The sequence below is a fragment of the Ctenopharyngodon idella genome, chromosome 6 (genome assembly GCF_019924925.1).
Source record: "Ctenopharyngodon idella isolate HZGC_01 chromosome 6, HZGC01, whole genome shotgun sequence".
Classification (NCBI taxonomy): domain Eukaryota; kingdom Metazoa; phylum Chordata; class Actinopteri; order Cypriniformes; family Xenocyprididae; genus Ctenopharyngodon; species Ctenopharyngodon idella.
In genome coordinates this window covers 30513839-30541024 of record NC_067225.1, presented here as the reverse complement: position 1 = coordinate 30541024, position 27186 = coordinate 30513839, and the positions used below count along the sequence as shown (strand labels likewise).

General features: G+C 37.1%; 1 protein-coding gene across 1 annotated transcript in view; it reads right to left on the bottom strand.

The window, feature by feature from the left end:
* Positions 1–25591, bottom strand: part of angpt4 (angiopoietin 4) — a 41182-nt gene extending 15591 nt beyond the window's left edge. The window contains 2 exon segments of the mRNA XM_051897887.1: positions 359–508; positions 24856–25591. Of these exon segments, the coding sequence (XP_051753847.1) occupies positions 359–508; positions 24856–25161 (456 nt within the window). The 5' untranslated portion in view covers positions 25162–25591.
* Positions 25592–27186: the final 1595 nt, after the last annotated feature.

Here is a 27186-nt window from a genome sequence, read left to right as displayed (position 1 = left end):
TCAGTGTCACATGATCCCTCAGAAATCATATGCTGATTTTCTGCTCAAGAAACATTTCTTATTATTATCAATGTTGAGAACGGTTGTGCTGTTTCATATTTTTGTGGAAACCGTGATACATTTTTCTTCAAGATTCTTTGATGATGAATAGAAATATTTTGTAACATTGTAAATGTCTTTACTGTCACTTTTGATCAGTTTAATTTATCCTTGCTTAATACAAGTATTAATTTCTTTAAAAAAAATCTTACTGACTGATGTTATTTTATATATGTATGTACAGTATATGCACTCGTTGTATTTAATGACACTGATGAAGTATGCATTCCTGCATTTCTATGTTGTGAAATGTGATTACCTTGGCCTCAACCACATTGAGTTTTCTGGTTTGCGCAGCGGTCTGGCTGAGCAGATTGGTACCGATCTCCAGCATAGTGGCCGTCTGGTTATGGACAGCATCAGCTTGAATATGCACCATCCCCGTCTTCTGCTGGATGTAGTTTTCTAACTGTTGAGTAAAGGAGAGAAAATAAAGATATTTTTCTTCAAGAAAAATTCACACAAAAATGATAATTCTGTCATTATTTACTCACCCTCAAGTCGTTCGAAACCCGTAAGACTTTCATTTATCCTCGGAACACAAACGAAGATCTTTTTGATGAAATCTGAGAGCTTTCTGTGCCTCCATGGACAGCTACGCAATTGAAACTTTGACGCATCAAAAATATCATAAAGAGATCATAAAACTAATCCATATGAATCGAGCGGTTTAGTCCAAATTTTCTGAAGAGACTCAATAGCTTTTTATGATGAACAGATTTAATTTAGGCTTTTATTCACATATAAACATTCATCAACGGAAGCTCAAGCATGTTTGCTTTACGTGCAACAACCAATGAGGTTCATTCTCGCTTGTTACGCAGCATGTTTAAGCTTCCAGAAGAGGTTTGTTCTCGCACATTAAGCAGGTTCGTTTGAGCTTCTGTTTATGTTCGCTGATCAATGTTTATATGTGAATAAAAGCCTAAATTCAATCTGTTCATCAAATAAAGTGATCGAGAACGAGAAAATTTAGACTAAACCGCTCAATTCATATGGATTAGTTTTACGATCTCTTTATGTACTTTTTGAAGCATCAAAGTGTCAGTTGTGTGAACTGTCACAGAAAGCTTTTTAGATTTTATTAAATAGATCTTCATTTGTGTGAAATGAAAGTCTTACGGGTTCAGAGCAACATGAGGGTGAGTAATTAATGACAGACTTTTCATTTTTGGTTCAACTGAAAATTTTGGATTGACCCTCAAAGCACAATACATGTCTTAACAGAAGGAAGAGGAAAACATGCATAAACTTCATTGGTTCTCATGTGTTTGGTGAATATGTAGAAGAATGAACAAGATTTGTTGCATATGGTCACATATTATTTGGATTTCCAGTCTCATGGTCTTCGCATGTAACTATAAAGGTCCATTTGTCATTGCATGATTCAGAAGGGTGCTTACAAGGGCCCCTTTTGTGGATGTGATGTGTCCTCGATGCTCCCTTTTGTGAAGCACTCAACAGTGTGGACTCAAGAGCTGGAAAGTTTATCAAACACAGTGTTTTTTTAACTCCTCAGGGAGAAGATCTAGTGCCAGGCAAAGGTGCGGTATAGTGACCCTCTTAGTCCCAAAAGACTCTGAGCTCTGCAAAAATAAATATGGCATCACCAAGACTGCATAGACCCCAGAGAAGGACTAATGAAGGGTAATTTTATCACAATGGAAATAAACAGGTTAAACCCTGAGGGAAAGTTATGTGCTTGATGTGGTCCATCAGAATAAAGATGTAGAGACAGTGTGTTAGAAATATATAATAGTGATATTTCAATTTCAAGTGCTTCAAAGCACACTCGATGCCCTGACATTTACGCTTCTGTTTATTATAGTCATAATTAAGACATGATGGTTGGTTTAGAAAAATTAATTAACGTAAACAAGAATGCAAAAAGTTGGGTTTTCTTCTGTTGCTGTTGACTCCCCAAAGACGCAGTGTGCCCTGACCGATTAATTGACCCAAGCTTCCTGCCTTGGATTAAAATCACACAGGACGAGTTCAGCTTGGGAACGCTGATCTGGATTCAGTTGGATCAGCTTTACGAGCATTAACCAAAACCAGATGTTTCATTTAAATTTGACTGGAGCTTCCTGTGATGTCTCCTTACAGAATGTACTGTAAGTCACCACCAACGTGAAGGTAAAGTGCTTCGGAGTCTGAGTTGCTGAGTCATGGCAATCTGCATGCAGTCACGACATGGACAATCATTCATATGTACCGCAGATGTTTACAAGAGATCACTTCAGAAAGAAAGTGTTGGGTTGTTTGCTTCATAAAGATTCATTCAGATTACATCATTTGCAAAAACATAACAGCATGAATTCCAGTAAGCATTTCGTGATGGCCTCTCACAATGACAATGAATCATAGTTTTGTTTTAAAACTAGTTACTATTTTGTCATTTAGCTGACAAGGAGATTTAGAGTACACTTACGGAGCAACCTGGGGTTAAGTGTTTTGCTCAAGGGAACATTGGTAATAGATCAACACTTATGGGGTTTGAACCTATAACTTTTCTGTTAACAGCCCAGATTTTCAGCCACTAGACTATATTATGGGTTAAATGAGGACAAATATTGAATTACAAGGCTTGAAAAAACTGTAGTAATTATATATATATATATATATATAGTTTTAATGTGATAATTTGGTACTCAATAAACAGATGTGCTGCTGAATATATGTATATATACATACAGTGCTCAGCGTAAATGAGTACACCCCCTTTGAAAAGTAACATTTTAAACAATATCTCAATGAACACAAAAACAATTTAACATCTGTTTAACTTATAACATGAAAGTAAGGTTAATGATATAACTTAGAGAACAACATTTTCAGTTGTACTCAAATTAGGGTGATGCAAAAATGAGTACACCCCACTGAAAGTCTCTGGAGCAAAGCTAAATTTTAGACTACATATGTCTAATTTAACAAGAATTCAACCACAGGTGAGTCTAATTATTCATTACACAGGTGTCCAGCAGACAGTTGACTATAAAAGGGTGTTAAAACCCCTTCCCATTTCATGCTGTCAGCAATGGCACCACATGGAAGAGAAATGTCACAAGACCTGAGAAAGAAAATAATTTCTTTACACTAGAAAGGTGAAGGCTACAAGAAAAGCTTTACTTATCAGTCAGAATACTGTAGCAAAAGTGGTACAAAAATTTAAAAAAGATGGAACAGCAACCATCTCACAGAGACGTCCAGGTCATCCACGGAAGTTAACACCTCGACAGGAGCGTCTTCTGATAAGAAGGGTTGAAGAAAATCGGCATGCAAGTATATATATATATATATATATATATATATGTATGAAGAGTTCAGATGCAAAAGCCTCTAAGTGCCATCTGAAATTTTCTTCTAAAATGAACATTTTTATCAAGCTTGTATATTTAGGTTCAGTAATTTCACTTTAATGGCAATTAATAGGTCCCTTTCATTGCCATTAAAGTTAAATAACTGAACATAAACATACAAGCTTGATAAAAATGTTCATTTTAGAAGAAAATTTCAGACGGCACTTAGAGGCTTTTGCATCTGAACTCTTCATATATATATATATATATATATATGTCTGTTTCATAAGCTTTAAATAAAATGCAAATAACTGCTGCATAAATTCCAGTATTTATTCACAACCTCTTATAATGGACATTTTGTTTTACTGTTTTGTCATTTAGCTAAAAAAAGGTGATTTATAGCACACCCATAAATAAATTATATAATCATTACTAAATGATAAATTTAGTATCAGTATCAATATCTGTTTTAAAAGCAAAATAAACATCCTTCAGAATCTATTTTCACCAACAGAATAAGAGAGACGATACACTCTTAGGTCAACATGAAATCAAAATAAACTCTATATTTACTTTATTAAACATGTTCCTGAACTTATTGCGTAAGATTCATCAGTGTACGTTATTTTAAAGAAAAAAACTGTTTGTCTTCATAATCTTTCATCAAAATGTAATAACTTTCTCTGCCTCTGAAACAATTTTCTTTTTCGGGTGATGTCAAACTCCTCTGTACTCACATTCAGGTCTGCCACCACTTTTTTCTTGATGTAATCCATTCCCAATGGATAAAATAAAGTCTTATATTACATTTTTTTTTATCATTGTAGAACTAAAATGTGTTGTGAATGCTGTTTTCTTTCTAAACCAAAGAACCAGTTTAACTCGCAACCTCTACCACAAGAACATCTCAGAAAGAGAGAACGACAAGAACACAGAGAGATTACTTGATTAACCTTCTCATTAAACCAGTAACAAAGCAAACATCCGAGCATGTAGCTCTCTCCCTGCAGGACGTCTGCACCTCCACATCGACTAAATCTCCTTTAATCCAGACTCTGTCTCTGACATCTCGGACCCCTCATCTGACATCCACCACACACCACGAGAAACTGGCCAATCTACAAAACAATCAGCAGCTTTCTTCCACCCTCTCTGATTCCAGGCCCAGCATAACGTTTAGTTTTCAATCTACTCTTCTTATTCATCCTGCAGGGGTATTACTAGACACACTTAGCAAAGCCTCCCAGGACACAAACCGCACAATTTGTTTATGGCAGGCTGGTGGAGTGGATTATTGTAAGGTATTCATTTCCTAATGAGGATTATTGAGCATAACAGACAGGAGGATTCTCAAATCTCTTTCTAAACAGATAGAAATATGCTAAGAAAATGTTTGGTTAAAACTAATGGACCATACAAATTTGCTGTAGTTCATGTTCGAAAGATACTGTAGAAATGCTCAAAAGCCAAGATGTGTTTAAAATTTATATTTCAAAATAGGTTAGTTCAGCCAAAAGTGAGAATTTCATCATCATTTACTTACTAAAATGTCAGTTTGACCCTTCGCCGGGAGTTTGATTGACAGGCGATCTAACCAATCATAACGCAGAAATCGCCGTTTTGTCCGACAAAGCAGTCAGGGGAGTTAGGTGGACGTCGGTGGACTTGAACTTGAAAAATGGTGTACTGACGTCTTTCCGCTGTTGAAACAACATTCCTTCTGATGTTCATTCATGTTTATGTTTGCTATAAATTAACTAGTAGGAAGAGATGATCAGTTCACGAGCCGCTTGAACTGAGGCGCTACAACAGCGATCTGTCACGACACATTAAAGAGCCACAAAAAGGTAAAAACTGATTTTGGACAGACTTCTGAGGCAGCATATCGGTTTAATGATCTACAGCAAAATTGCACAAGCTTTGATGATAACTAAGCGAATGTTTTATTACTACAATAGTAATTTCTCACTAGAAATGACATCAAAAGTGGAAAACATTGGTCAAAAACTTACATTTACACACAAACTGATGACCAACCGCAACTTTCAGAAGCCATCTTTATTTTATTTTTTTAGCTCAACTGTGACAGAATAGAAAGCACAGGAATGTGGGATGTCAAAGGCAGCAAAGGATACATCTAAGCTGCCTTCAAAAATCCATCAGATGAAGGCATCTCATGAGACAGGAAGTGAAGCTAACTTTGGATTCGTACGTGCCTCGATGCCCTCCTACCTTGGAATGCGTCCTCCGAATGCAGCATTTTTAAGTTTTCGGATGCAGCCGATGTGTGGTGGCCAGGGTTGCCAGGTTTTCACAACAAAACCCGCCCATTTAATACTCAAAACTAGCCCAATCGCGTTTCAGGAGGGTCCCCCGGTAAAAATCGCATTCCGAGAGGTAAAATCCGCATTTCTGGCGGGGTTCCCCGTTAACATTGGCATTCCAGGGGCTAAATATCATGTTATTTGGGGTCACTTCAACCCGTGGACATGAAAAACAACCCCCGGCAGTAGTAGCCCAACTCCGCGGGAAAACCGTGGACTTGGCAACACTGGTGGTGGCGTGAGAGCTGCATGGCTTGTCGGACGTAGCAACAGTAACTAAAGGGGGAGGGTCTTTGCAAACGGTCAATTTCAAACCTTTCTTTCACAGACACTACTGGATGAGAACTGAGCTGGATCATGACATCACTGTTTTCTGCAGAGCTGCTTTATAGAACTAATGAACTAATGTAATAATTGATTATCTTTAGAATGGAACTGAATCAACACTGAACTGACTTCAGCTGAACAATGACGTTATATTCTTTTAGAGCTGCTGTACAGCTGAAATGAACTCTGTTTACCTCATTGAATAATTTTCCTGTTATCACTGCAAAGCTGCTTTGAAACAATCTGTATTGTATAAAGCGCTACAGAAATAAAGGTGACTTGACTGTGGAACATGAAAGATGAGGTTTAGAAGAATGTTCACACTGCTCTTTATTATACAATGCAATGGTCACTAGGGGCTGACAAACTTCAAAAAGCATAATAACATTAGTCCATATGATGTGTGCACTATTTCAGGTCTTCTGAAGTCATCGGACAGCTTTGTGTGAGGAACAGACTGATATTTTTCAGTGAAAATTGTGCTTGACAATTGTGGTCAACCTTCACTTTCACCAGTTGAACATTGTGCTATAAATTTCTCCTTTTTCGAGACATGCGGGTTTGGAAGGACATGAGGGTGAGTAAATGATTATATAATTTTCATTTTTGGCAGAACTATCCCTTTCATGTAACTTTAACAGACTAAAACAACACAAATTCACTGGAAAATTGCTGTCAATGTTTAGCCTTTTTAACACATTTGATTGTGTTCACTCATCAAATGATCTTGGAATCCGAGATTTACCGCATGTTTACACGGCAAAAACGCAGTCTGCAGTGTAGACAACCTCATGAATTATAACGGGAATGTTCTAGTTTTATTGTGTCATGTTTCTCGCTGTCATTATAAACTGGGTTTAAGACTGTCAGAAATAGCCAGTGTCATTCTGCATGTCGATCAGATTTTAGTGGCTGTGAAATAAAGGCTGATGTGTAACTTAAGTTCTATTTTTCCTGTCAGGATTTGCTTGGACATCAACTGATATAGGCCTGGAAAGCCCAAATATTGTTTTTAATCTGAAAGACTTTATTCTTAAGTTCAGTAAAAAAAATAATAATAATAATAATAATAATGGAGGAGGAGATACATTACTGCCAAGTTTCTAATCACAGAGCTGTGAATAAGTGTTGGCCCCAGTTCAGTGTTTTGCCCAAGAAGTCAGGAATTCATCATATACTGACCCAACTGTCAATCACAACGTTACTATGACACATAAGTCAAAGTATTGATATTGTCTAATCTAAACATTTTGGGGAAAAAAAAAAACTTTAAAAAAAACTTTACTTGAGATTTACTTACACTGGATAAGATATTACAACTTATTTTCATAGAATGTATCTTTAATTAATTTAACATGTGCATTTTGTTTCCATGCAGTGAAAACACAGCAATGAAGAAAATGAGTGGTGCAACTCTACACTAAGGTGTTGTGGATGGTTACCAGGGTGTTGCTATGCAGTTGCTAGGGTGTTGCTATAGCTAGATGAGTCAAAAGAGTATGTGATACTGCTCGAGTCCCTCCTTGAATGTATGGTTTGCAGGATATGGTTTGGTCTGCAGGATATTTTCACCCAGTTTATCATCTGCCAAGCAAAAATTCTAGACCCGGTCGCTTTGAAAAGAAGTCACACAATTTGAGGAATTATTCACAAATGTGAACAGTGAAGTTTAATACGCAAGCTACGAGTCTGACACGAGTCAATTATATTTACTGTCTTTTGCTTTATTCATTTTGGCAGAGGTTTTCAAAAAGGAAGAGCCTTTGTTCACCCTTAACTGTAGTTCATACTGTTCACTTTGGTGCTTTTAGGGGTCACCACACCAGATTTTACAACAAATCATGTCGAATTAGGTCTGACAGGGTAGATGACCTGCAGAGGGAAACTGTTTTTCTTTGTGAGGGTGAATGGGAATGTGTATCTTGATTATTTTCATCTTTTACATAATAATAGTGATACTGATCTTTCGTATGCATTTTAGCAGGATATTCGGTGGAACACACTATATAGAAACATTTCTGACAGGCTCTGTCGAGAAACGTGCCGGTTCTGTCTAGGGTCCTTCTGGAATCTTTTCCATAAAATATGTGTGGTCTATACAAGAAGGGTTTTCCACCCTTATAAAAAAAATATGTAAACTTACTGACTGTTTTGACAAGCAGAAAATCCCAGATTCAAGCACAGGTGGTCAAGGGTCTGTCTTCAGCTGTGACGTTATACATATTTACTGGAGAGCTACAGTATGTTTGCATACTACCATACTACTTTTGAAGTAGATATATTGTGAACAATATGCAAATTTCAGAATGCAGGCATACTATACATACAGGCTACATTTAGTATGGAATGCAGTATTCACTTACACACAGCACACTGTATACTGCCTACTGTATTGTATGTGTAAACAAAATGCAGTATCCAACAATAAATTAAATATTGACATTTAATAAATCAAATTAAATATATGAATGAATCAAATTAAATGAATGAATAAATTACATTAAATCAAATAATTTTAGCTCGTGGAATCTAGTTATCACTTCGAAAATAAATATGGTTCTTTTGTATTTTAATAAAATTTTATGTAAAAACTTCTGAAAGCCCAATCAAATAATGAGTCATGAAAAAAAAAAAGATTAAAATGGCTGATAATAGTTACAGTTCAATTATAAAAAGCAAAATAGAAATAAAACATTAAGGTGAATACATTGCATTGTGATTGTGAAATACAGTATATTTTGCCATATTTAATTCAGATATTCTACACACATAAAATTAGCATACTATGCATAGTATATATACTACAGACACCGTAAGAGCACACTCAAAAAATGAATTGTTGGATTTACTTAAAGGGTTAGTTCACCCAAAACTGAAAATAATGTCATTAATTACTCACCCTCATGTCGTTCCACACCGGTAAGACCTTCGTTCATCTTCGGAACACAAATTAAGATATTCTTGATGAAATCCGATGGCTCTGTGAGGCCTCTATTGCTTAACGAATCCTTTGTTTCGAATCAGTGATTCAGATTGCGTATCAAATAACGACTTATATAGTGATGGCCGATTTCAAAACACTGCTTCAGGAAGCTTCGGAGCGTTATGAATCAGCGTATCGAATCATGATTCGGATCGCGTATCAAACTGCCAAACTGCTGAAATCACGTTTCAAACAACTGATTCAAAACAAAAGATTCAAGAAGCTTCAAAGCAGTGTTTTAAAATCGGCCATCACTAGATATTGTTGTAAAGTCGTTATTTTGTTTTTTTGGTGCACAAAAAGTATTTTCGTCACTTTATAATATTAAGGTTGAACCACTGAGCTCACATGAACTGTTTTAAATATGTCTTTAGTAGCGGTTCAGTGACATTGCTGTCAATAGAGGCCGCACTGAGCCATCAGATTTCATCAAAAATTAATTTGTATTCCGGAGATGAACGAAGGTCTTACGGGTGTAGAACGACATGAGGGTGAGTAATAAATGACATTATTTTCATTTTTGGTTGAACTAACCCTAAAGTAAAGCTGACAATACTCATTTTTAGTAGAAACAACTCAGTTAAATTAAGTGAGTTAAATTAACATGAGTTTTTAAGTAATGTGAACAAGCATGGCTTGATTGAAACTAACAATGGTAAAAGTTTATTTTTTGAGTGTAGTGTAGTAATATGCAATTCCAAACATCATTCAAAGATTACAACCAAAAATTGGATCTAAAAATGAAAAATAACTAAAAATGCTCAATTATTTCCAAGAGGATAATTGGAGGCCTTTCACTGAATTAACTATAACGGAATCAGGCCACAATTTACAGTAGCATACTAATGCCATAATCAGTATGCCAGTATTCCATTCGGAACTTAGCTAATGTGTTTCAGTTAGATTCTGTATTCATTACAAATAATACATGACACTTTCTATTTGCCATTGTTTTAGGATTGCTCAACTTTAAAACATCCCATAACAAACAAACAAAAAAAAAGGTCATCCAGCGCCATTGCTAAGTCTTCATAAATATAACCTCATTCTAAAAACATTCATTCCATAAATATTTTTAAATATGTGTTTATAATGTATTGTTTAAAGTCTGCAAACAGTGTCTGCCTTCTAGATTTTATTAGGAAAAACTGAAAATATTCCAGCTACAGAGCTTTTTTTCCCCTTCCATTTATTAATATTCCGGGATTCGGAGTTTTGAACATCCTTTTATGGATTAGATTTTGTAAATCTGTAGGTGTGAGAAATATGGCTCGGTAGACAAGATATTTATACAGACCCCTGTGTGCTGCCAGTTTCAATTTTATCATGTTATCTTTCCACTTTAAGATCCCAGCATGCCTCACTGCTCTCAAACTTGACTGGACAAACGTGACCTTTCATGCCTTAGTTTGACATTGTGTGTTAAGACAGAAACTCAGGGTCAAAGAGCACAACAAATAACATGACTAACATGATTAACATGACTAGATTTGAGCTAAATTTGGCAGGACTGCTTTAGTCACAAGGACTTCCTGAGTTGAAGGTTTGTGTTAATACTTGGAACAAGTGAACTAAATTGTAGTTTGAACGAGGCCACAATGAGCAGAACCGGGGCTGACCCACGGGGAATAATTCCTGCAACAATCATCTCATACATCTCGCTTTTAAACTAAAAACAGATGAACAAAGGCTGTGCTGTTGAGTCTATACTCGCTTTTCATAATTTCGGCTCTTTGCTAAAGAGGCATATTGATTTTTCCACCTGCCTTTTCGTTTTCTCCACCCACTCACCATACAAAAGCTAATCGATGTCACAAATGTCAGTCATTGATCATTTCAATTGATACAGAAAAGGTAAATGCATGCATGCACCAGAGCCAGCACCAGGGCAGATAATAACCCTACAAAACTAACATATAATCCCAACATAACACAACATTGAACACTAACTTAAGAGATAAGAGATTTCAAAAACATTCACAAATCTTACCGACCCCAAACTTTTGAACAGTAGTGTACATGTATAAACAGAAAGTCTTTATCAGAACCTTAAAGGAATATTTCACCCAAAAATATAAAATCTGTCATCATTTACACACCCTCATTTTAGGTTGAACTAATACTTTATACTAATACTGTAAAGTTTGTAGAGTAAAAATGCACAAAATCCTAAAAGACTGCTTTTTAATGCTCTACAGGGGTATTTAAAATGTAATACTCCTTTTTTGGGAACTACGTGCCCTAAATGACCTAGTTTTGTGCTACACTGAAATTCTACAAGAGAATTTCCTTTAGGATTGGTTCCAAATTATGATAGAAATTCCAATAGGCATCTTTCACTAGACCTTTTCAAAAGGGTCTCAGAGTGTCAATTTATTGTAAATGGGAAATTAACAGTGCATAAGAATGACTGTGTTGATGGTCATGCTGTGTATGGTGGCATCGAGCCACTAATCCATTATGACAGTGTGCTGTGACGGGACAGGAATGTGCTCACAGGAATATTTCCAGCTTGTCATTATGACAGTTAAATATGCTAAAGTAATTTGTAAACAATAATAATGCTCTCAAAATCATGTGTTGATGTGACAACAGCAATTAGATAATCATTGGTCATTAATAATGCATCATATGTTTTTGTACTATATGCATACGATTAACATTCATCACACAGGCAGTGTCCAGACAGAGACCGGATACTCAGAAAAGGAAAGAGTGGGATGTTATGTGTCCCTCAATAGCTGAAGTGTTTGGCCTGATGTCAAAGGGGGAACCCTGTTGAGTGCGCCTGTGTGTATGCTCATATACATATGTGTGGAGTCTGGAATATCTCCAATTTTCCCTTTACATTACAACCCAATTGCTCAAACATTCACAGTGAGGTCATCGAGAATCTACACACACAGAAAACACAGAGACGCTTTTAAAGAACACAAAGATCCTGCCTCTATTCTCCTGTACTGAATGCCCCAAAAATAGCCCTGGGTCTGAGAACATCCTATTGCTAATTCAATCAGCATGGCTGCAGCGAGCCGCCCCACTGTCACAGCCACTGGAGACTTCTACAGCACTGATGTTTGCACAGATTCTTCCCACTGACTCATACACAACCAGATACTATGATGACTAAACAATATTTCCAAATTGATACTATATAAAGAGACTGGGGCTAGTTGTCACATGGAGAAGGACTAACCAGGCCTATAGGTTTCAAGTCTAATTTCGTTAAAAAAAAAAAAAAAAAGAAGAAAAGAAAAAAAACTGCTTCAACTGTTTTTACTGTTTCACGAATTGTTTTTAGTTTCCTCAAAAAGTCGTTAATATACTAGAAGTTAAATGCAGTAAGAATTGAATAAAATTTGAGTAATTGAATACATTTTACACACAATATCACCAGTTATTTTGTCTGTTTTTGTAGCCAATAAATAGTTTCAAACAAACCTAGTAGCGGCATTCTGTTCCTGAATCATTTTGAACAAATAAGTTGAATGAATGATTCAATGACTTACTCATGTAGTGAGTCAATCACAGAATAAAGCTGTGTTCGAAATCACCCACTATACCATCATTCACTATTCCCTACATTACTCCACTAATATAGTCCACTTGAAGGAGTGAATAAAAACGAGCGAGTAAATTTCGCATAGTTTGTTCTTGCTGTTTAATAATCAATTAAAACTTAGCAAACTGGCAGCTCCAGTAGTAATGAAAAGATTTATCTTGAACTCTGTCATGGAAACTAGCATGTATAAACCTTATTAAACTATTTATTAATCAATTAAAAAGGAATTTGTACCTGTATGGTATTAAGCTGTACCCACATTTGACCGGCGGTTTGGAAAATGGATGGATGATTCAGCTGTGGGTGCCATCTTCTGGCAAGACACGTGAATTCATTCCCTCACAGTGCATTATGGGTATTCTCTAGCCGTTGAGTGTACACTCGTTATTGCGGTGCAGTATGGGATTGAATGAGTGCACTCGATAACATCCACTATGGTTTTGGACACCACTACAAATGGCTGTCCCCTTAAATAGTGCTCTATTTATAGGGGGCGATTTCAGACACAGCCTGAATGTGTTTTGAATGAATAGGAATTTAAAGATTCATTCATAAATATACTCCCTTGTCGCCACCTACTGGCATATTAATGTAACCTGCAGAAAGAGTTACTGAAAAAAAATGCCCACCACACAGATTATATGATATACCTGTATTTTGTGGAAGATGATGTGTGGATGATCCAATAATGATGGAAATTAGCTTTTGTAGTCAAAATTCAATGTATGATAACCTCAAACTGAGAGATGTCCACTAGAATAACATATATGACCACTAGCCACGGCCTCTTGCATCTATAAATTCTTATACAATGTTATGGTCCAACATCATATTTTAAAAATCACTTTTGGAACTGCAATTTTCATTGTTAACTGTTGTAAATTGTTCCCGCTTGGATTAAACACCAGAATTAGCTTCCGTCTTCAGACTAGAATTCATAAATAAGCCAAAAAGGACTAGTGGTAAGCCAAATTTACGATTACAGGGATTTGGTTATGACTTTATCATCTGTAAACCCATCACAGATGGTGAGGCTTTAAAGATTATGGAAAACAAATATAAAATCCAGAGTTGTGCTAAAAGATGTGAAATATACGATTTGCCTGTCAAAGTAAATGTATGTTTTACAACACAGTCTGATAATGCAATCTGCCAAGGAGACCTTTGGAGAAGAAAGCAATAAATTATACTCGCTAGAATACAAAAAAGGGAAATAGTGTATATCATATCATGTCATATTTTACACTTTTATTGCATAAAGTCGCCATTTCTGGTAATGCAATCAGATACGGTTGAAAACGATCTGCAACTGACAGTATAACATCAACAAAATTATTCAAACTTGAGGACTGCTGATTTGAATGAATCATTTGTGTTTCTTAACCGAATCAATTGATTCATTGAAATTGGACTGTGGCAGTGGATTATGATGCAATGCATTTCTAGCTCATTGTTCATTTTTGTTATCAGACTGTTGTGCAATTGTTTCTGTTATATTCAGGGAAGAGTGTATTGTCAATTTACGTTTGTTTGTGTAATGTTAGTGAAATGTTAGTGTTTAAATCGTTAAAGTTAGTTAATATTGATGAGAACCTTGTTTGTTTTAATAGCTTAAAGGTTGTTCCATCCATCATGTGAGTGTGAAGTTCATGATGTTCAGCTAAACAAATAAAGTTCTGTTTGTGCAAAAGCTGACTTTGCATCATCATGGACTCACAAATTGCCACAGCACAATGGACCAGTGTTTCTTTAGTACTTTTTTTTTAATACTATTGTAGTTTTTATTTTATATTAAGAATTTGCTTCTATTTTTATTTTTTTTATTTTTTTTTTATTACTTTTTAGGTTTTATTTATTTTATTTTAGTTTAGTTTTAGCTTTTATTTATTACTGGTTAGTAATTTTGGTGCTTCAGCTTAAAATTATATATATATATATAACAAAATAAAACAAACAATAGTTTGACATTTGAAGCAACTTTTCATCTATTTCATGCCAGAATAATGCCTCTAATCATTGCCCACTTTCTCAGCAAATATTGATATGATTTAATACTATTAATGAATCAGTAATCATGTAATTCTATTAAAATTTCTAATGCTATAAACAAGACACTCCAAAAAACTGCTGCTTAATTAGCATTTTCTAATATTGGGCCTATGATTACTCAGAGGTGGATAGGTTAAGACTATATTTGATTGAGCCAGACTCTACCATCAATTATGATTATCAAAGTTACTGCTCCTCTAGAAGACAACCATGTTTTCTTTGCAATTCAGCTCGAGCTGCAGCCAATCAGAGAGTGGCTGTTGACCCTGTGGCAGACGGGAGTGCAGCTGTGCAGCGAGAACTGTGGTTCCTCTCTCTCTCTCTGAGCTAACATAAACAAACACACTGAGGGCTAATGCTCAGGGCCAAGGAACATCCACATGGACGACACGAGACTGAAGGCCGATTGGCTAAATGGCTAAAAAACGTGCGTCATTTGGTCTAAACATCTAGACTAACAGGATTTATTCAAGGATGGAACTGAAGAGGTAGAGGGATTGACAGTTATGATGATGGCAGCTTGAAGCTAATGTTTTGACATTTTGATATTTTTAAACTGATTTCTGTAATGAAACAAGATGGGTATTTATTTTAGAGTGACACAAACCATCTAATATATCACAAAACATCACAGGAATTACAAAGGCTGCATCCGAAATAGCATACTTCCCTACTATATAGTAGGTGAAAAACAGTATGTGACAAAAGTAGTATGTCCGAATACACAGTACTCAACGATGGACACTTTACTATGCCATGAGGCCACAGGAGAGGATTTGTAAATGGTAGTGGTAGATCACATGATAATGACAACATGACGAATGTAGTACGTCCGGATTACATTCATACTACACACTCTTATATAATATAGAACGTACTTTTTTAGCGCTCGTGAATGAATTACTTATTCAAAATAAGCACCTTATATATAAACTCAAGAGAATATGAGATTTCGGACGCAGCCTTTGTTTTTGCTGTGCTGATTTCCCTCCAAAATGATGTCACTTCCTGGAGGATGATGTCATTAGCAACTGGCTTTTCTTATTTAAAGGGGTATAACAACAACAACAACAACAACAACAAAAATACTAGGGTGGAAAGTGATATTGAAGACACAGGAAAAACAATATTTAGATGAAAATATGTATGTTTGAAACATTTTGATTAAAGAAATGAAACAGGCATATTATTAATAATAATTTATAAATATAAATAATTTATATAATATAATAAATATAAATAAATATTTATAAATAATTTCATTACTTTGGTTTGGCATCATCTGCTTAACCGTGATAAAAAAATAATATGATTTACATTTTTTTTAAATATGTAATTTTTTCCCCAGCATAATTAAATTATGTATTTATATTACCTTAAAGCTGTTTATTTCAAGGTTTAAAGTAGATTTTGAATTCCAGAATTTTAGTGTGGTCTCATACATTTATAAATGGATATATTTTTATGCATATATTTTTATGGATGGATGGATGGATGGATGGATAGATGGATAGATAGATAGATAGATAGATAGATAGATAGATAGATAGATAGATAGATAGATGGATGGATGGATGGATAGATAGCAGCGTTAGTAATGGAAAAGCCATCTATAAATGTGTTTGTTATTGATGTGCAGCCATAGAAACGCATGAGTTTTACAATATTTGGTAATGGTATAAGAGTCCCATCTGTAGCATCTCTTGTAAAAGCATCAATTTTATTCCATATAATGGATTATTGCAATTGTGTAATGTGCCGTTGGAAATTCTGGCTGAACCTGCCCAAACTGGAATTTTATACGAAAGTCCTTCACATCGACGATAAAAAAACAGAAGTGTAACAAGACACTGTAAAAGAACAGAACTGTAACTCGGCACAAGGAAAAGCACAACAGATGGTCCAGTACTTGAGGGTTTTCCTTTTTTTGTGCTTGTTGAGGGTTGCAACACTAATGGGTTCTCAAGTGGGGACAGGATAGGTTGAAAGCATTTATTTCCATGTGATCTCCATGTTTGACCCTAAAACAGGATGTACATTTATTATCTTGCGCTTTTGTTATTATTAGTTATTATTATGCCTTTTTAGGTTTTTAAAGGAAATCGAGGAAGACAGTTATCACAGTTTTAGGCTACTGCATATGCGGTGGTGGTGGGGGTAAGTTGCTGCTACCAGTTAGTATGAGTTGACTTAGAAAAATGCCTTTGATCAACCCAAGACAAAACCCTGAGCCACATAAGAACAAACAGAAAACCTCAAGACTCTAATCACTCATCTGTAATCTGCAGAACTCAACTGAAAGAAGACCAATGAGCCACTGGTCTGGAATTAGAGTCAGCTATAGTTCCAGGTGTGGGATGGAATTTGGTGTTTGAGGTTCAGTCTTACTGGAGCCTTTAACTTGAAGAGGTGAAAATTAAAGAATGCATTAGTTTTAGTACACAACATGTTACTTTACATGTAACATATTTACTTTCATTGTAGTCTCAAGGCATTTTTTACATTGCGTGTACATTTTAAGACGGGCATTCACTGTGCAAGTTTAGACACTTGGAAGCTTGAGAGCCATTGCACACATTACAAGTCAGTTAACGTGATAATTATGTCAAAGCAGCTGGTATACACGGCACAACTGTACTGCATGGCGAGCCAGCGCCAATCATATGAGCTATGGTGCTAAACACAGAGATTTGAGTTTTCAATATTGCCGCTATAGCTTCTGATAGAAAACGAAAAATAAATACAAAGACGGCTGTGTAAATGATTAGGTGAATAGCAGAGAACAGCATGGTCATTCTGTATGCGCATGCTATAGGGTTACTAGTAGCCTTTATAATATGGTTTTATGATGTATGTATGTTGTATGACTTGGAAATAGGGGAGTGTCAAATTCAGGCCGACTCCCCAAATTTTTTTAAACATGTTTAAATATTAACGGGAAGCTTGGGAGGTGGTCGCACAAGGTACTCGGCTTGGCTCATGATTCCTCTCACATGATGTGACCCACGACCATTGGAGCACCAATGATTGACGCGATTTTTACAATTGAAAAAATATTGTCTGCGAGCTCGTACAACAGCAAAAATTGTTTACACCCGGCTTTAAGTGTGCAGTTTCTGTGCATCTAGTGTTACTAACTGAAACTGCAAAAACAAGATTGTTTTTTAGCTTTTACAGGACTAACATGATGTTGAATGTAGATGCATGCACAAGAGCAAAGAATGAGAAGTGCTGACTCAAGAACCCATAACCTCATGTCTCCGGACACTTGTGATGCTAGACAAAGAACATGCTTACTTGAACAATGTTTGCTTTTGGCCCCTTACCATTACTGAGACAAACTCCAGGATATAAGCATGATTAGAGCATAAGATTATGATATTATAGCATGATTGTGTAGTTAAATGCCATGACAAAGTCCATGAAGTAGAATAATGTCAATATTCACATAGCAAAATCAATGCAGTACCACATTTATCAAGTATGTAGAGGAAATAATTGCTGTATGTTCTAATTAGCACTGTACCATGGTTTATTCTTCAAAATGTAAAAGAATATGATCAGTTAAAGGGTTAGTTCACCCAAAAATGAAAATTATGTAATTTATTACTCGCCCTCATGCTGTTCCATATCTGTAAGACCTTCGTTAATCTTCGGTATATCCGATGGCTCAGTGAGGCCTGCATAGCCAGCAATGACATTTCCTCTCTCAAGTTCCATTAATGTACTAAAAACATATTTAAATCAGTTCATGTGAGTACAGTGGTTCAATATTAATATTATAAAGCGACGAGAATATTTTTGGTGCGCCAAAAAAAAAAAAAAAAAAAAAAAAGACTTATATAGTGATGGCCGATTTCAAAACACTGCTTCAGGAAGCTTCGGAACGTTATGAATCAGCGTATCGAATCAGTGGTTTCACGTGATTTCAGCAGTTTGACACGCGATCCAAATCATGATTCGATACGCTGATTCATAACGCTCCGAAGCTTCCTGAAGCAGTGTTTTGAAATCAGCCATCACTATATAAAGTCGTTATTTTGTTTTTTTGGCGCACCAAAAATATTCTCGTCGCTTTATAATATTAATATTTAACCACTGTACTCACATGAACTGATTTAAATATGTTTTTAGTACATTAATGGATCTTGAGAGAGGATATGGCTATGCAGGCCTCACTGAGCCATCGGATTTCAACAAAAATATCTTAATTTGTGTTCTGAAGATGAACGAAGGTCTTACGGGTGTGGAACGGCATGAGGGTGAGTAATAAATGACAGAATTTTCATTTTTGGGTAAACTAACTCTTTAAGATGTTTTAGAAGATTAACAGGCCAAAAGATGAATCATAGTTTAAAAATGAGTCATTTGTATTTGACGAAGGGCTTGTTTTACATTGAAAGGCATCTGCTGTGCAAAAGGGAATAGTAAAAGTACATTCAAGGACGGACAAATGAAATCCTTTTGGCCAAGCCAAAAAACAGCGTTTTCAGTTCTACAAATGCTGTCATTTGCTTCCATATTCCATAATTGAGCCTAAAATCTGATTTTGAGTCAGGAGACTCACACTAGTTCAAAGTCAAACCACATACAAACGTACAAATGCAACACAAAACACATTTAACATTAACTTATCGTATAAGAACGTTTATCACAGTTGCTACTATAAGAATTTAATTTCTGAAAGTTACATGTTACTTTTAGAATTTTCTTCATAAAACCAGTTACTGTTTTTAATAACATGTTATTTTTCTTTTTACTTACAGACAATTGAAAACTGTGAAAGCTCAAAATGACCTTATGGCTCAAAATTCCGGCATATATATCTCATAATTGCAACTTTATTTCCTGTAAACGTGACTATATCATTCCAGTGTGACTGTTATGATAAAAATACCATAACAACTGCATAGCAACACCTTATATCACCATGACAGTGTTTTTGCACAAGCAAACACCACTTACATTTTTCTAGAAACTGCAAACATCTACTTTTAGATCTTCAATTAGGAAGCAAAACAACAATGTAAGGTCTCCATATCTTAGCAGTATTTCACTAATATTGACAGCTGAATGTGTTCATTAGATGGAGTGCATACAATGCTGCTGCCAAAGCGTCTGAAAAGTTAAAGTTCAGTGCTATCAGTGAGGCTTGTTGTCGCTCTGTAGGAGTTCTGGCTCCAGGGGAGATCTCCTAATGTTGACTGATGTCAGTGAAAGCAACACAAGCGAACCCACGTCCAGCTCTTCTCCAAGCCCGGCATCTCTCTTTGCTCTCAAAGACACTTCCCCAAGAATGATAAACACGAGCACAATGTTTGTTTAACAAAGCGAAGCCTTCTGCTGTGATCTGAGCCAAACTCAATATACGAGCATGCATAAATAGAGACGACATTTATCAGAGACAAGAACACACACATTTAACACATCACTCCCGTTGTGAGTATTATCCGAACTCAATGTCTTGCTGTGCCACTGGACTTCTGCAGAGATCCAGAACGTTTAGAGTTCAAAGAGGATATTAAAATAATTAAATGCAATTTGAAGGCATTTGGTTTAAGGAATCATTCATAGTTGTCAAAAATGTTCATAGATTTTTACAGCAGACTCGAGTGAACGTACGACTAATCAAAAATGGCATTACATTTGTTCTGGACCAAAAGTTAGGTCACAATCAATGCAACAATCAGATTCGCTAACATTTGTGAGTCTCCCACAAGGGTAAGACTTTTATTTCGAGCTCTCAGAGAACATTCTTCGCAGGATAATGTGTGCTGAGTGAGCGTTTGATGTGTACGGCTCAGATTCGGCATGTCGATAGCGGGAGTAATCACCAGTCCAGCCCCCGCTCGACTCCCAAGGAAGCCCTGCAACTGCGTTTTACAGGATCATTAAAGACAGTGCCGAGACATTATAAACTCAGCAGGCTTCGAGTTTTCCCATCCTCTCCTCCAGCGATCCTTCATTCTGTCTATCTCTCTCATTTCTCCAGTGAGGAATGATATGCACAATGGGCCAAAGAAAAAAGAAGAAGAAGAAGAAAAAAAAAAAACATTAGCCAAGACGCTAGAGGCTTGTTAATGTAATGTTGCATTAGGAGGAACAGCACGTACTAAAACCAATCACATGCTGAGAAGTTTTACTGTTGTTTTCTTCTTTTAGTATTTACTTTCTAACTTTCATTTTCTAAGTGGCTCTTTTATAAAGTAATAATTGAGCCACCTTTGCTCAAACAGTTTAAAGTTTGGCTCTAAATGTTGTTTTTACAGCGTCCTTGGAAAAGAGCATTGATTGCAGAGTGATGAATGTACAGCCGTTACTAAATTGCAGGTCTTGTTTCAATTGTGAGGCCTGCTGACCATTGGCAACATGTTTTATTGCCAATAATTAGGCAAGCAACATAATTATTATTGCTCAAACTTAGGGTTAGGGATTTCAACAAACCCCTAACAATAAGTATTAAACTTTGGTGCGTCCTTGTCCTGCACAATTTGCGCTACAGACATGAATCATACCTCAAATCTTGCAGCTTATTGAGGAGAGTTGCATTTGATTTAAGCATAAAACTAGTATATATATATATATATATATATATATATATATATAAAAACAAAGGTAGTTCTAAACAAAGCAGCAGAAGAACGCAGTGGTGTTACGTTGTTGAAAGCAGAATCCGTGTTTTTGAACGAATCAGTTGAATGAATGATTCAATGACTCATAAGCTGCATGCCAATTCAGAGGCTGCATCCTTCGAACAACTCAGACTTCAAAGGCCACACCTTCGAAGGCCGCGAAAGTTCGGACCAAGCATTGTTAAATAGGACGGTCTAGCTAACGGAGGACTGTTCTAATCTCCTAGCAACTGACAGTTGTCATTGATGAGCAGTAGTAACGTTTGTGGACTTTTTATATTCTACTGCCAAATAACAAAACAGGGTTCAAAACCTGTTTAAATATGTTCACCTTGTTGCATTTACAGTATGTTCATAATAAAGAGCATAGACTATATAAAATTGCATCTTGGTAAGACATTTGAACCGCTTTTTTTTTTCTTTTTTTTTTGATACATTAGATGTCACCACCGTGCAATGAATTCTGGGGTAGGATAGGATCCATCTGTTGTATCCTTCATTGCCCGCGAAACGAAGGATGCGTTTCAAAGCCGCATTTGCAGGAGACTTCAAATTGGGACAACCCTGATCACGCCACCGTGACACAATCTGCCTTCAAATATGGACTTCGAAGGATGCAGCCTCTGAATTGGGATGCAGCTATAAAGACAGTCACTTGTTTCATTCCTAAATGAATCATCAGTTGATGAATGATTCAAAGAATCACTCATAAATACAGTCACCTGTCGCAGTGTCGCCACCTACTGGTATAACGATGTAACATGCAGAAAAAGTCACTGCAAAATCTCCACCATTAATGCACAGAATTAGATAAAGAATAAATGAGTGCAAATTATTTAAAAACGGCTAAAATGTTGTTATATGAAGATGTTTTTCTCAGCTTCACATTAACAATTTCTTCTTTTCCTCAAGCTCCAACATTTTTTTTTATAACAATCAAAGCATTAAGCCAAAATGTTGTGAATTGAAGTTTAGAAGGTTCTTTTCTTGTTATTCTGCATCCAGTGAGGCTCCCACTCAAAGGGGTCTGAGGCTTTGCCATATCTCAAGCTGCTCTAAATGGGACGTACTATCGCTAATCCCTTGGCCTTTGAAGAACTCTTTTCCAGGGAGATATTTGGTCCATGGCCATTACACAAAAAATAAGCAAAGACTTCAAATGGCTCCTCATGCTTTCCATATACTCCTATAGTCTATATACGGCCCCCCTCCCCTCTCCCCTCCCCTCTCCTTCCTGTTAATACATGGCATGTCTCCCATTGCTTGTGAATGCAGTTATCAGGTAAGGGGTGAGCAGCAGGAGCAATCTAAAAGAGCATATCCGTTTAGTTTCAGTCATTTGCCTGTAAACTAAACACTCCTCCTCCATAAACATTTTGCCCAATTACAGAGCCAGAGCAACACATGTACCAGGCCCTCAAAGGATTTTAATAAGCTTGCAGAATACCTAACATTCAAGTCAGTACAGTGAGGGGCCTGTTTAAATTGATAGTTTATAAAGAGTTTTAAATATTCATATTTACACGTATGTACATTTTTTATATTAAATTTTAAGTTATATACAGTGGGGTCAAAGCTCTTCTTTTTGCATGTTTCTGTTTGAATACTTTTCTCCATTACATATTACAATATCAGCAAAAAATGTACATTAATTTCAGAAATTACTTAGAAATCACAGCTTTTATAATTTTCAAAATCCTACATTTTTCTGCTTAAGATGGTCACTGACTTTTGGACCTCACTGTGTCTAAATGCGTAAATTTGGTTATAATTTTTATACTTGCATCCTGAGTTAATTAAATGAAAGCTTTATTGAGTTGATTATATAGGCCTGTTTTTAAGCATTTCATGCTCCTTGTTATTTACCACCAATTTAATTCATAAAGGCATGAATGCAATGAAAGCAGCAAGTGTTAATAATAAACTGACACTTATCGCAATCTGACCTCTTCTTAAACAGAGTCAAGGGTCACGTCTCTTTCCTGTAGAGGTGCAAGCTGTCTCTCTTTGAGCTGTATTGATTGTCAACTTGGGTGGTGCGCTGAACACATAGACACAGATGCAAAACATGCGCACACACGGCCAACTTTCACTCTACATCGCAGCACTTCATCTATTCATTAGCTCAATTAATGTCACCGAGCAAAGTTCCCTTGAAGTGCCAATCAAGACTTGCATTCTTCACATTTGAATGGAGTAATACATCATTCTGCAGTCACTTATGCAGATCAAATGCTTCTCTGCTTTTGTCATCTGGCTCCTGTTTAATTGCCACTTCTCTATTATTAGCGAAATGAGTGTTTGATCTATTTATTCAGATGTGAAAGTTCTTGCAAGCTCACTTTGATGTTTGAAATGGTGCTTAGTCAATGCACTTAGCTGAAATTGCATATAGAGTTCTGTTAATGGGAATCACACATGACAGTTCCAAAAGCATTGGAGGTTTTGGAATCCGTCAAATGAATGAGTCGCTTTCAACAGGTTGTGTTTTTGGAAACAATGCAGAATTGAGTGTTCAACCAGATCTTTCTTTCCATTCTATTTTGATAAATGTATTTGCATTGCTCAGCTTCTCAAACCAACTCAGCCAACATCTACATCTGGCCATTTGGCCAGCATCTGCAACAGTTCACCCATCTGAATATAAATGTGCTACAGGTTTTTACATCTGAAGAAGGGGTGTAAATGTTTGCTCTGACTGGCATTCATTTTGATTATGATCATTTATTAAATGATGCAATGCATCATAAAATCTGCAGCTTTGTCATTATTTTATTATACTGAAGACACACTAAAGGGGTAATTTACTTTAACATTTTTAAATTTACTTTTCAGACAATTAACTTTTCACTTTACACAAGAAATTGTAGGCTCAGTAATTGTATTTGGGATAAGAAATTAATGCAGAATTCACTGAATATTGTTATAGTAATTATAATCAATCATTACATTCTGATGCTTGTCAGATCGCAATGCATCAATGCAGTGTTAGGCTGCCTTCAAGTTCTCCTGGGAAGTCCTATTTATGAGTTTAAGTCATAATTATGATGTTCAAGGTCTGAGTAGATTTATAATATTGGTCAACTTCATATTTGTTTTGCCTTTTCCTCGAAGACAGGAAGCTTTTTTGGCACTAGTGCACCAAAGGATGTGGATTGAGTAATTTATGTATTATCTTGTATTTTAGTGTTCTAGTGTTGCCACAGAGAATGATGGGAAGTGTAGTTTTGTTGAACAAGCCTGTTGCTTCATAAACCGGAAAAATGAGTAGCATTTTCTGGTAAGTGTTTCCACTATTCTTTATCATTAGAATGCCAAATTGTGTACAATCTAAACTGCACCGTCAACATAAACAATTTAAACTTAATTATGATAAACACCAATTGCTTCTGCCATGATTTTGTAATCAGCATGCTTCAGACTTCAAGCTTTGAAAAATGTGTGCAACTCGTAAATACAATCATTCCCAACATGACCTGAGGCAGCATTACACCTCTACTGAAATACTACCAGGTTTGAGGAAGTGAAGGACGTAATGACGCCAGTCACCTGTGTCTCATTATAAAGTCATTCTCACCTTCTGCAGCCACTGTGTGTTGTTTTCCATGGCCGTCTCCAGATGATGCAGCTTCTGAGCGGACCACTCACCGTCCGCCGGCGGGGAGTCACGCTGAACCACGCTGGTCTGGTCCACTCCACCTTGACAGCTCTCCATCTCCGGAAGGATGAAGGTGTAGCTGCACTGGCCGTGCTGCACCCGGTGAAGCTTTCTCCGCCTCTCGCCTCCTCCGCGTCTCCCCTGACCGTTCCCGTTTCCGGAACTCACCAGGCCAAGCGACGCCAGCAGCAGTGCCAAATGCCAACCACCTCTGGCAAACCTCATGGCAGCGAGAGCAAAAGGAAAGGCCACCTGTGGTCAAGAGAAAGCGCCAACTCAGTAGCTCACGCTCTTTTGATGAAGGAAAACATGGTTGGATGGAGATGAAGAGGCTTTTTTGACTCTTTTCTCTTCTTTCCTTCACAGTTGGACTGCGTTCTTGGCTGCAGGACCTTTGATGCTGGAGAAGTTCCTGGTTTCCACGAGGTTTCCCTGAGGAACTGGGCACAGGCACTGACCCTTGAGTAACTACAACAGACTCTCACAGATAGATAAGAAGAATGAAAAGAATGAAAGAATTCAAGGAGAAACAGAGACAGCCCGTCTAAATGAGTCTCCCAATCTGTAGGCTCTTAACACGAGAGAAAAGTAAACAAAAGAGGAGAACTTTCCTTCCTATCCCAGAGCGGTGTGTGAAATGACCAGAGTGAGAGAGTTCTGTCCTCTTATCTGGGAGCGAGGGAGTGTGTGGAGGAGCGGGGGGAGGCTGAGGGAGGTCTATTAACACACATTCTGTCTCTCGTCTCCTCCTCACCCCCACAGTCTGAAGGATAGAGAGAGTTTATTCTCCTTGTTCTAAAATTGATTATGGGTCAAATTTTGCTCATTAACAACAACAACAATTATTTCTAAAGTAGTATTTTGTGGTATAGTTCTGCACCATTCAAAAAGGGATTTGGAGTGCCTTTGGAATTCTAATTCAATTCCGGAATTTGAACTGAGGTAGGAAAACAGATGCAGAATTGTAATTTAATTTTGAATGTTAGGAAGTAGAATTAAAAGGAAGTGAATTTTGGATGGATGGATGGATGGATGGACAGACGTAAGGATGGACAGAAGGATGGATGGATAAGTGGATAGATGGTGGATGGATAAGTGGGTGGGTGGATGGAAGGAATGGACGGACGGAAGGAAGGATGGATGGATGGATGGATAAGTGGATGGACGGTTGATGGATAAGTGGGTGGGTGGATGGATGGATGGATGGATGGATGGACAGACGGAAGGTTAAGTGAATGGATGGTGGATGGATAAGTGGATGGATGGATAAGTGGATAGATGGTGGATGGATAAGTGGGTGGGTGGATGGAAGGAATGGACAGAAGGAAGGATGGATGGATGGATGGATGGATGAATTGATGGATAAGTGGATGGATGGATGAATGGATGGACGGACGGATGGACGGAAGGAAGGATGGATGGGTGGATGGATGGAGGGATGGACAAGTGGATGGATGGAGGATGGATGGATGGATGGATGGATGGATGGATGGATGGACGGACGGAAGAATAAATGGATGGATGGATGGACGGACGGACGGTGGATGAATAAGTGGGTGGATGGATGGATGGGTGGATGGATGGATGGATGGATAAGTGGGTGGGTGGATGGAAGGAATGGACGGAAGGAAGGATGGATGGATGGATGGATAAGAGGGTGGATGGATGGATGGATGGATGGATGGATAAGTGGATGGACGGTGGATGGATAAGTGGGTGGGTGGATGGATGGATGGATGGACAGACGGAAGGTTAAGTGAATGGATGGTGGATGGATAAGTGGATGGATGGATAAGTGGATAGATGGTGGATGGATAAGTGGGTGGGTGGATGGAAGGAATGGACGGAAGGAAGGATGGATGGATGGATGGATGAATTGATGGATAAGTGGATGGATGGATGGATGGATGGATGGATGGATGAATGGATGGACGGACGGATGGACGGAAGGAAGGATGGATGGGTGGATGGATGGACAAGTGGATGGATGGATGGAGGATGGATAAGTGGGTGGGTGGATGGATGGATGGATGGACAAGTGGATGGATGGTGGATGGATGGATGGATGGACGGACGGTGGATGAATAAGTGGGTGGATGGATGGATGGATGGATGGGTGGATTGACAGAAAGACAGAGATAAATAGACAGACAGACAGATAAATCCAAAGGCTAGTTAAATCGAAAATTACACTTTAAAAGGGAGCCAGTTCTTCAATTCTGAATTTTGCACAATCCTGCTTTGAAGATG